Source organism: Dama dama, chromosome 20 (assembly GCF_033118175.1).
Source record: "Dama dama isolate Ldn47 chromosome 20, ASM3311817v1, whole genome shotgun sequence".
In the NCBI taxonomy this organism is placed as follows: Eukaryota; Metazoa; Chordata; class Mammalia; order Artiodactyla; family Cervidae; genus Dama; species Dama dama.
Genome location: NC_083700.1, coordinates 76164697 through 76177048, shown reverse-complemented (window position 1 = coordinate 76177048; position 12352 = coordinate 76164697). Strand labels below are relative to the sequence as shown.

At 38.1% G+C, this 12352-nt stretch overlaps 1 protein-coding gene across 10 annotated transcripts in view; it reads left to right on the top strand.

Annotated features, from left to right (window-relative positions):
• SGIP1 (SH3GL interacting endocytic adaptor 1) overlaps window positions 1-12352 on the top strand; it is a 229555-nt gene that overhangs the window by 203885 nt on the left and 13318 nt on the right. For all 10 annotated transcript variants that reach the window (XM_061121671.1, XM_061121676.1, XM_061121677.1 and 7 more), the window contains one exon: window positions 4096-4228. In XM_061121671.1, the coding sequence (XP_060977654.1) occupies window positions 4096-4228 (133 nt within the window). The remainder of the gene's footprint in view (window positions 1-4095; window positions 4229-12352) is intronic.

The window sequence follows — 12352 nt, the reverse complement described above, 5'->3', positions numbered from 1 at the left end:
CCTTATAACCTTCTGGAGGCTTCGCATTACAACTAGTGTACCATTACCTTCAAGGTCCTGATTCATCCACTCTTGCCTGTTTGTCTATCCTCATCTCCCACCATCCTGTTCAGAATCCTTGTAGCTGCAGCCATACCTGCCCGTCTTGGAAATGGCTGAGTCCTTTCCCACATCAAATTTTTGTACACTTGTTTACTCTGCCTTCAATAGGATTTCCTCTCTTGTCCACCAGACTCCTACTCATCCTTCAGATCTCAGCTCCACTCAGCCTTGCCTGACCATCCCACTGTCCTCCCCACTCCCAAACTAAATCATGTAACCTTGTTATTCTCTCTCAAGATTCCTATTCTTTCCATTGTCACACTTACTAAAACCAGTAATTGTATATCTGTTTGCTTTCTTCATTCATCCACCTTCATTCACCCACTAGACTATAAAACAGATGAGGGAATAGAACACATCTATTGGATCACCACCATATCCTCAGTACCTTCCACTGTCCCTAATAAGGACTTGAATAGTACTTGTTGAATGAATGAACAATTCAACTATAATTTAAAGTATTTTATCAAGCTGGATATTTATGAAGAAATAGCTAAAGGTCATCTGGAATTTGAGGGCCAATACAGTCACTTTCTTTCTTGGTTGCATGAGACTTTTTCACTCCAGTGATGGAAAAACAGTCATAGATCTTTCAGATGATGACTAAGATCACCTCCTTCTCGTTGATCTTTACAATGGTTTAACTGGTAAACCTCATTCCAGGCTTAAAAATATAAATGAAATGCTCACTTATGAAGTGAAAGATAAACATGAAATGGCCAAGATTGGAAATGAACAACTTTTAATTTCAGTTTCCCTATGTGTTTTTGATGTGCACATTGAGTCAGTTAATTTTATTTTTCTAGGTTCCTCCATCAGTAATTAGGAATTGTGTGCCACTATTTCACCAGTTTGTTTGTAAATATCACCGGTGGGATAGTTATAGTTTTTGTTGCATTTTTAGGCAGATATGTTATCAAATTCTTAGGTATATATATGTGAGTCAGAGTTTTATATTAATACTTCAGTCTTATGCATTGAATTAAATATCAGTCTGAGAATATTCCCGTTTGACAAAACACTATATAGACCCTTAAATTGTTTTTTAAATAAAACAAAAACTCTCATTAATTTGGACTTTATTAAATGTATTTGATGATTGTGTTAGGGCTGTGATTGCCTACATGTGTGTTCAGTCACATTCTACTCTTTGAGACCCCATGGATTGTAGTCCATTAGACTCCTCTGTCCTTGTGATTCTCCAGGCAAGAATACGGGATTGGGTTGCCATTTCCTCCTCCAGGGAATCTTCCACACCCAGGGATAGAACCTGTATTTCCTGCATCTCCTGCATTGCAGGCAGACTCTTAACAGCTTAACCACCAGGGAAGCCCAGGGCTATGATTGGTGACCCATTAGTCCTACAGCTTCTTTGGTTTTTGTTATACAATGAAGCTCCACCACCCCTACTACCACACCTAGTTTTTAAAAGGCAATGGGACCCAACATTATTCTCAAATACAGCTCTCAAGACTCCTTTCATCTGTCATCTTAATCCTCTCTATTATCTTTACTGTAACATTTAGGTTACCAGCTTGGTCCCTGGAGACATTTAGGTTTGCACTCCCTATGACAGGGACCAAACTGAAATTTACTTCTACTTCTCCCTTATGGAATGATTTGGTTTACAAAGGATGTTTAGGAATGATTATTAAACCAATTACGAGTCTAAAGAATTCTCAAGACTTCTTGAGCATTCAAGAATTGCATCTTTGTATAAGCTTTGGATTGCCAAAGCTTTCTTGACTGTTTATTAAAGCAAGTTTGCCTGAGGAATTATCATAGACATATGTCTCAGCTTATTGTGTTGTTAAATATATAATTGAGATTTTTCAGTTATTCAGATTTACTTAGCACAACTTAATAAAATGTTGTTGTTGTTGTTCAGTCACTAAGCTGTGCCTGACTCTGCAATCCTGTGGACTGCAGCACGCCAGGCTTCCCTGTCCTTCACTATCTCCCAGGGTTTGCTCAAACTCATGTCCATTGAGTCGGTGATGCCATCCAACCATTTCATCCTCTGAAACCCCCTTCTTCTCTTGCCCTCAATCTTTCTCAGCATTAGGGTCTTTTCCAATGATTTGGCTCTTCACATCAGGTGGCCAAAGTGTTGGAGCTTCAGCTTCAGCACCAGTCCTTCCAGTGAATATTCAGGGTTGATTTCCTTTAGGATTGACTGTTATATCTCCTTGTTGCCCACCCGGCTCTCAAGAGTCTGCTCCAGAACCACAGATCAAAAGCATCAATTCTTCGGTGCTCAGCCTTCTTTTTGGTTCAACTCAAAAAACCATAGTTTATTAACATTAATAAAATAAAATGTTGCTTGGATATTAATTCCGTATCTGTTTTGGTATAGTGCAGTAAGATTGACCTGGGCTGTAATCCTGACCCTGTTACTTATTTAGCTATTCAACCTTAAGTAAATTACTTAATTTTGGTGAACCTCTATTATTCTCGTCTCCTGCCTCCGTGTATAGCTACCCCTCAAGAAGCTCTGGATAACTTGGATGTTTTAGATAACAGTTTAGACAGCCTTTATAAGCATCCTTAGCTTAACTTGGCCAGGGGCAAAGACAAGGGGCTTTCCATCCTACCTGTCCAGAGTAATAGGACTTTGTTTTGTCCTCAACAGCCTGTATCAGGCACAACAGAACCACAGGGGTCTTGCTGATACTTGGGCGCTACAACCACTCTGGACCAGGATCATTTTTAAGGCTCTGATTATGTTTGACTTCCAGAGGCTGAATCTTAGAAGTTTATGATTTGTCTTTATCACACCCTTCTGTTTTCTTACCCTCTAATTTTCTCTTTTTATAATATTCACTCATCTTTAAAAAAAAAAAAAGATCCTTCTTTCTTTGCAGGGTAGATATTAGTGAAAGAGTTTATAGCATAGATAACAGAGTGCCTAGCACATAATAGATGTTCAAAAAATTCTAGCTACTGTTATTTTATTCTACAGGATATTCTGAAAGTGAAATGTCAGTAAGTTACTTAGACACTTGGGCCCTCAATTTCCTTATTATGCAGGAAATAAGCAAATGCTTTTCACAGTCTTGCCTGATTCTTTTGCCATTGAGGCAAGCATTTTCAAGAAACATCAGGGGAAGCTATCAACTCCCCTAGGATACAAAACTCATTTAATTCACCAAGACTGCACTCTCTAGTATAACTGCCATGGTTATTATCATTCAAATTCCAAGATCGTCTTGTAAGTGAGGTGACTTTGTATGATTTAGATGCGTTTAGATGAACTACTGTGAATATTAAAAAGGGAGCATGATAATTTTAGTAACACACTTTTCTCCTCAGTTGGAGACAAAGAACATGTTTACTTATAGCCAAATATTTAAATCAGTAATTTCTGAGAATCTACTGTTGAAGTAAATTCAAAAGAAAATCAATGTATATGACTCCTTGACTGCATTAACTGACTAATTTAGAGGAAACAGTGGAGATGTGTTAGAACTATTAAATTTGGGTTAATAAATAATTCACTCTTTGAAGCAACCATTATTCACTCTTTGAACCAATAATTATCATTATGATTGGTTAATATCACTGGGTACTCCTTGGGATTTACAGCAATACAATAATGCCTCACTATGGGTATTTATGGGCTTGCCTGGTAGCTCAGATGGTAAAGAATCTGCCTGCATGCAGGAGACCTGGGTTTGACCCTTGGAATCCCCTGGAGAAGGAAATGGTAACCCACTCCAGCATTCTTGCCTGGAGAATTCCTTGAGGAGTCTGGTGAGCTACAGTCCACGGGTTGCAAAGAGTCGCACATGACTGAGTGACTAACACTTTCACTTTTGTGGGTATTTATTAACATACCATTCAGGACTGCAACTCTACTATTGTTAATAATAGTCTGTATAAATTCTCAAAGATTGAGATAGAAATCAGATGATAATTTGCTAAGATGCTTTTTTTGTGTTTTGTGTTTTTCACAAGATGCTACTCAATCAGTTTTTCTTCCCAATTAAATAGCGATAATACCCAAAATGATGCCAATGCCAAGGAATTCTGGGTAAACATGCCAAATTTGATGACTCACCTAAAGAAAGTGTCGGAACAAAAACCCCAGGCTACATATTATAATGTGGACATGCTCAAATATCAGGTAAGACTATTTATATGGTCAGGGTGTCTCTTTCATATTACAAATGTATATTCATTCTATCAACTTAAAAAAAATGTACAATGTGAGAGTTGTGAGTCAAGTTTTAATTGGGGAAAATTAGAACTATAGCCTTGGAGGCAGCATTTCAGATAGCTCTGAGAAATTGTTCCAAAGAAGTAGGAAGGAAGTCAGTATATATGTGATTTTGGTGAAGGGAAAGTACATGCAGTTAAGCACATTTTTTTTGCAGGTTTCTGCTTGTCTCATGAAGGTTACTGCTAGTCATGAGGAGCAGATATCACCATGAAGGATTTTAGTGCTTTTCTAGATATGAGGAGAAGAACTGGTCTCATAAAATAAGCTTCATAAAATATCTAACTTTCTGAAGACCTATTCTGCTGGTTTTTCCCAGAGCACTAAGTGCCTCATTTATGCTCTCCACCCTAAACTTCTTTCAGGGGCTGTTGAAAATCAGCAGTTACAGCAGCAGTTAAAATTGCATGATTTAATCCTTGTAGAGGTAGAAGGCAAGTGCCAATTTGTAGTTGACAATTCTAGCATACTTAACATTAAATAAAAGTAAAGTAACACTTCTTTAAATATTATTTAAAAGCTATAATCTATAAGAATATAGAGATCTCAAAAGGCTGTGTAAAGGCTATTTAGAATATTCATACATTATTTGAAACTTACAAGTAAAAAAAAAATTATTCAAATTTAGGGAAACATGCCACAAAAATGAATTTGCAGAAAACTACGTCAATTAAGATTCAAATATTGACAAAATAGCTTACTGTAATTTTGTTAAGGAGGCTTCCCAGGTGGCAGAGTGGTAAAGAATCTGCCTGCAATGCATGAGACATGGGTTCAATCCTTGATTCAGGAAGCTCCCCTGGAGAAGGAAATGTCTACCCACTCCAGTATTCTTGTCTGGGAAATTCCATGGGCAGAGGAGCCTGGTAGCCTACAATCCATGGGGTCACAAAGAATCAGACACAACAGTTGCTAAACAAAATTTTGTTAAGAATATTACTGTACTAAAATCTGTTATTTTAAATGATTAAATGTAAGTTGAATTTTTTTATAATGTGATAGTCCCACAAAATAAATTCTAATGAAACTTATGTTAAGAAATAATTTAAGGTTAACATTAACAAATTAGAAGATAAAAACCACATGATTATCTCAATAGACTCAGAGAAAGCCTTTGACAAAATTCAACATCCATTTATGATAAAAACTCTCTGGAAAGCAGGCGTAGAAGGAACATACCTCAACATAATAAAAGATATATATGATAAACCTACAGCAAACATTACCCTCAATGGTGAAAAATTGAAAACATTTTCCCTAAAGTCAGGAACAAGACAAGAGCGCCCACTCTCATCACTACTATTCAACATAGTTTTGTAAGTTTTAGCCACAGCAGAGAAGAAAAAGAAATAAAAGCAATCCAGATTGGAAAAGAAGAAGTGAAACTCACTGTTTGCAGATGCCATGATCCTCTGCACAGAAAACCCTAAAGACACCACCAGAAAATTACTAGAGCTAATCAATGAATATAGAAAGTTCAGGATATAAAATTAACACACAAAAATTCCTTGCATTCCTATACACTAACAGTGAGAAAACAGAAAGAGAAATTAAGGAAACAATTCCATTCACCATTGCAATAAAAAGAATAAAATACTTAAGAATAAATTTACCTAAAGAAGCAAAAGACCTATCTATAGAAAACTATAAAACACAGATGAAAGAAATCAAAGATGACACAAATAGATGGAGAAATATAGCATGTTCATGGATCAGAAGAATCAATATAGTGAAAGTGAGTATACTACCCAAAGCAATCTATAGATTCAATGCAATACCTATCAAGTTACCAACAGTATTTTTCACAGAACTAGAACAAATAATTTCATTAATTTGTATGGAAATACCAAAAAACTCAAATAGCCAAAGCAATCTTGAGAAAGAAGAATGGAACTGGAGCAACCAACCTGCCTGACTTCAGACTATACTACAAAGCTACAATCATTAATACAGTATGGTACTGGCACAAAGACAGAAATATAGGTCAATGGAACAAAATAGAAAGCCCAGAGATAAATCCATGCACCTATGGGCACCTTATCTTTGACAGAGGAGGCAAGATTATACAATGGAGAAAAGACAATTTTTTTTTTAACAAATGGTGCTGGGAAAACTGGTCAACCACCTGTAAAAGTATACCTGTAGTATACTTTCTAACACCATACACAAAAATAAACTCAAAATGGATTAAAGATCTAAATGTAATATCAGAAACTATAAAACTCCTAGAGGAAAACATAGGTAAAACACTCTCTGAAATAAATCACAATAGGATCCTCTATGACCCACCTCCCAGAGTAATGGAAATAAAAGCAAAAATAAACAAATGGGACCTAATTAAACTTAAAAGCTTTTGCACAATGAAGGAAACTATAAGCAAGGTGACAAGACAGCCTTCAGAATGGGAGAAAATAACAGCAAATGAAGAAACTGACAAAGAATTAATCTCAAAAATATACAAGCAGTTCATGCAGCTGAATACCAGAAAAATAAATGACCCAATCAAAAAATGGGCCAAAGAACTAAACAGACATTTCTCCAAAGACATACAGATGGCTAACAAACACAAAAAAAGATGCTCAACATCACTCATTATCAGAGAAATGCAAATCAAAACCACAATGAGGTACCATCTCATGCTGGTCAGAATGGCTGCTGTCAAAAAGTCTACAAACAATAAATGCTGGAGAGGGTGCAGAGAAAAGGGAACCCTCTTACACTGTGGATGGGAATGCAAATTAGTACAACCACTATGGAGAACAGTGTGGAGATTCCTTAAAAAACTGGAAATAGAACTGCCATACAACCCAGCAATCCCACTGCTGTGCATACACACCGAGGAGACCAGAATTGAAAGAGACATGTGTACCCCAATGTTCATCGCAGCATTGTTTATAATAGCTAGGACATGGAAGCAACCTAGATGTCCATTGGAAGATGAATGGATAAGAAAGCTACAGTGCATATACACAATGGAATATTATTCAGCTATTAAAAAGAACACATTTGAATCAGTTCTAATGAGGTGGATGAAACTGGAGCCTGTTATACAGAGTGAAGTAAGTCAGAAAGAAAAACACCAATGCAGTATACTAATGCATATATATGGAATTTAGAAAGATGATAACAATGACCCTATATGGGAGACAGCAAAAGAGACACAGATATAAAGAACAGACTTTTGGGCTCTGTGGGAGAAGGTCAGGGTGGGATGATTTGAGAAAATAGCATTGAAACATGTATATTACCATATGTGAAATAGATCACCAGTCCAAGTTCGATGCATGAAACAGGGCACTTAAAGCTGGTGCACCGGAACAACCTTGAGAGATGGGATGGGAGGGAGGTGGGAGGTGGGGATTCAGGATAGGAAACACATGTACATCCATGGCTGATTCATGTAAGGCAAAAATCACTGCTATACTGTAAAATAATTAGCCTCCAATTAAAATAAATTAATTTTTTAAAAAAGAAATAGTTTAAGGTTAAAAGAATATTTGGTATAATACATTACAGGATATGAGAACTTTCTTTCTGTGTTTAGGATTGCCCTTTACCCAAGATTATCATGGATCTAATAATCCTGTTTCAAAACAGGATTATACAGAGCCTGAATATCCCACTGATTCCCAGCCACTTGATTGCCTAGGTTATTTTTTGAGCATTGCAATTTTTGTGGTTAAATATGCTCAAATTATTTTGCTTAAGATGAGGAATCTAAATTATTACTTTTGAAAGTTGTACTTTTTAATAGAAATCAGTACATCTCAAACATGAGTACACTTTAAAATCACCAGGGGAGTTATAAACAAATGCTGGTTCTGAGCTGGTCTTAATTATAGATAGACAGAGATATAGAGAGATATCTATATAAAATCTATTTATAGATAAATAGAGATGGAGAATGCAATGGCAATGGCATTTGCACCCCACTCCAGTACTCTTGCCTGGAAAATCCCATGGACAGAGTAGCCTGGTAGGCTGCAGTCCATGGGGTCTCGAAGAGTTGGACATGGCTGAGTGACTTCACTTTCACTTTTCACTTTTATGCATTGGAGAAGGAAATGGCAACCCACTCCAGTGTTCTTGCCTGGAGAATCCCAGGGATGGGGTCGCACAGAGTCGGACACGACTGAAGTGACTTAGCAGTAGCAGTAGAGATGAAGATAGGGAAGAAGAGAGGGTTAGAGATAGAGATGACAGGGACAGAGATATCTTCTGGGCACTGACACTCTCAGAGATTTTTTTTTAATTAGTTCAGGATGTGACCAGTTCAGTTCAGTTCAGTCGCTCAGTCATGTCCGACTCTTTGTGACCCCACAAACCACAGCATGCCAGGCCTCCCTGTGAGTCACCAACTCCCAGAGTTTACTCACACTCATGTTCATTGAGTCGGTAATGCCATCTAACGATCTCATCCTCTGTCGTCCCCTTCTCCTCCTGCCCTCAATCTTTCCCAGCCTCAGGGTCTTTGAAAATGAGTCAGCTCTTCACATCAGGTGGCCAAAGTATTGGAGCTTCAGCTTCAACGTCAGTCCTTCCAGTGAACACCCAGAACTTATCTCCTTTAGGATGGACTGGTTGGATCTCCTTGCAGTCCCAGGGACTCTCTGGAGTCTTCTCCAACACCATAGTTCAAAAGCATCAATTCTTCTGCACTCAGCTTTCTTTATAGTCCAACTCTCACATCCATACATGACTACTGGAAAAACCATAGCCCTGACTAGATGGACCTTTGTTGACAAAGTAATGTCTCAGCTTTTTAATATGCTACCTAGGTTGGTCATAACTTTTCTTCCAAGGAGTAAGTGTCTTTTAATATCATGGCTACAATCACCACCTGCAGTCATTTTGGAGCCCCCAAAAATATAGTCAGCCACTGTTTCCCCATCTATTTGCCATAAAGTGATGGGACCAGATGCCATGATCTTAGTTTTCTGAATGTTGAGCTTTAAGCCAACCTTTTCACTCTCCTCTTTCACTTTCATCAAGAGGCTCTTTAGTTCTTCACTTTCTGCCATAAGGTTGGTGTCATATGCACATCTGAGATTATTGATATTTCTCCTGGGAATCTTGATTCCAGATTGTGCTTCATCCAGCCCAGTGTTTCTCCTGATATACTCTGCATATAAGTTAAATGAGCAGGGTGACAATATACAGCCTTGACATACTCCTTTTCCTATTTGGAACCAGTCTGTTGTTCCATGTCCAATTCTAACTGTTGCTTCCTGACCTGCATACAGGTTTCTCAAGAGGCAGGTCAGGTGGTCTGGTATTCCCATCTCTTTCAGAATTTTCCACAGTTTATTGTGATCCACACAGTCAAAGGCTTTGGCATAGTCAATAAAGCAGAAATAGATGTTCTTCTGGAACTCTCTTGCTTTTTTGTTGATCCAGCAGATGTTGGCAATTTGATCTCTGGTTCCTCTGCCTTTGCTAAAACCAGCTTGAACATCTGGAGGTTCACAGTTCATGTACTGCTGAAGCCTGGCTTGGAGAATTTTTAGCATTACTTTGCTAGCGTGTGAGACGAGTGCAATCGTGCAGTAGTTGGAGCATTCTTTGGCATTGCCTTTCTTTGGGATTGGAATGAAAACTGACCTTTTCCAGTCCTGTGGCCACTGCTGAGTTTTCCAAATTTTCTGACATATTGAGTGCAGCACTTTCACAGCATCATCTTTTCGAATTTGAAATAGCTCATCTGGAATTCCATCACCTCCACTAGCTTTGTTCGTAGTGATGCTTCCTAAGGCCCAGTTGACTTCACATTTCAGGATGTCTGGCTCAGGGTGAGTGGTCACACTATTGTGATTAACTGGGTCATGAAGATCTTTTTTGTACAGTTCTTCTGTGTATGCTTCCCACCTCTTCTTAATATTTTCTCCTGTTAGGTCCATACCATTTCTGTCCTTTATTGAGCCTATCTTTGCATGAAATGTTCCCTTGGTATCTCTAATTTTCTTGAGATCTCTAGTCCTTCCCATTCTATTGTTTTCCTCTATTTCTTTACACTGATTGCTGTGGCAGGCTTTCTTATCTCTCCTGGCTATTCTTTGGAACTCTGCATTCAAATCAGTATATCCTTCCTTTTCTCTTTTGTCTTTCACTTCTCTTCTTTTCTCAGCTATTTGTAAGGCCTCCTCAGACAGCCATTTTGCTTTTTTTCATTTCTTTTTCTTGGGAATGGTCTTGACCCCTGTCTCCTGTACAGTGTCATGAACCTCTGTCCATGGTTCATCAGGCTCTCTGTCTATCAGATCTAATCCCTTAAATCTATTTCTCACTTCCACTGTATAATCATAAGGGATTTGATATAGGTCATATCTGAATGGTCTAGTTCTTTCTTCAATTTAAGTCTGAATTTGGCAATAAGGAGTTCATGATTTGAGTCACAGTCAGCTCCCAGTCTTATTTTGCTGACTGTATAGAGTTTCTCCATCTTTGGCCGCAAAGAATATAATCAATCTGATTTCAGTATTGACCATCTGGTGATGTCCATGTGTAGAGTCTTCTCTTGTGTTTTGGAAGAGGGTGTTTGCTATGACCAGTGCATTCTCTTGGCAAAACTCTATTAGCCTTTGCCCTGCTTCATTCCATACTCCAAGGCCAAATTTGCCTGTTACTCCAGATACATCTTGACTTCCTACTTTTGCATTCCAGTCCCCTATAATGAAAAGGACATCTTTTTTGGGTGTTAGTTCTAAAAGATCTTGTAGGTCTTCATAGAATTGTTCAACTTCAGCTTCAGTGTTACTGGTCGGGGCATAGACTTGGATTACCATGATATGGAATGGTTTACCTTGAAAATGAACAGAGATCATTTTGTTGTTTTTGAGATTGCATCCAAGTACTTCATTTCAGACTCTTTTGTTGACTGTGATGGCTACTCCATTTCTTCTAGAGGATTCCTGCCCACAGTAGTAGATATAATGGTTATCTCAATTAAATTCACCCATTCCAGTCCATGTTAGTTCGCTGATTCCTAGAATGTCGACATTCACTCTTGCCATCTGTTGTTTGACCACTTCCAATTTGCCTTGATTCATGGACCTGACATTCCAGGTTCCTATGCAATATTGCTCTTTACAGCATCAGACCTTGCTTCTATCACCAGTCACATCCACAACTGGATGTTGTTTTTGCTTTGGTTCCATCCCTTCATTCTTTCTGGAGTAATTTCTCCACTGATCTCCAGTAGCATATTGGGCACCTATTGATCCGGGGAGTTCATCTTTCAGTGTCCTATCTTTTTGCTTTTTCATACTGTTCATGGGGTTTGCAAGGCAAAAAGACTGAAATGGTTTGCCATTTCCTTCTCCGGTGGACCACATTCTGTCAGACATCTCCACCATGCCCTGTCTTAGGTGCCCCACACGGCATGGCTCAGTTTCATTGAGTTAGACAAGGATGTGACCAAGGTGTATATATTTTTACAAGACCGCCAAGTGGTTATAATGCACCGCATGAGCTGAAAATCACATGTTGTAAGGAAACCATTGAACATGAAGTGTCTATGTGATGGTACGTGTCTTAAAAATAGAAATGTATATAACATTTTTCTAGTAAGAATAGTATCATCTAAGCTTTAAACATCATTATGATGAAGCCTAGAAGGTAGACAGAATTCACCTATTGCAATATGAACTTGATGTAAAGTATTAAAATGTAGGCAGGAGACCAAATTCTGGTATTAAGTCAGCTTCCCTACTGTCCACTGACCTTGGACACTTAATCTCCCTGAACCTGTTTCCTCATCTGCAAATAAGGATAAAAATGATTCTTACCGAGGTATTTTTTAAGCTGTGGAAAACTAACTGCCTAACATATTTCAGAGTACTTTGTGAAATGTAAGTAGCCCTAAGTCCACCATTTTGTTTTAAACGAGAAATCCCTTTTGTTGTGGTTTAGTTGTATTGTTGTTATTGTTTTTCAACAATGCAAGGGATTGGGTGGGAGGCATAATTAGCATTTTGTGGAATCACTCTCAAATCAAAGCAAGTTTACTTTCTGGCTACCAGTAGCACCCTCCCC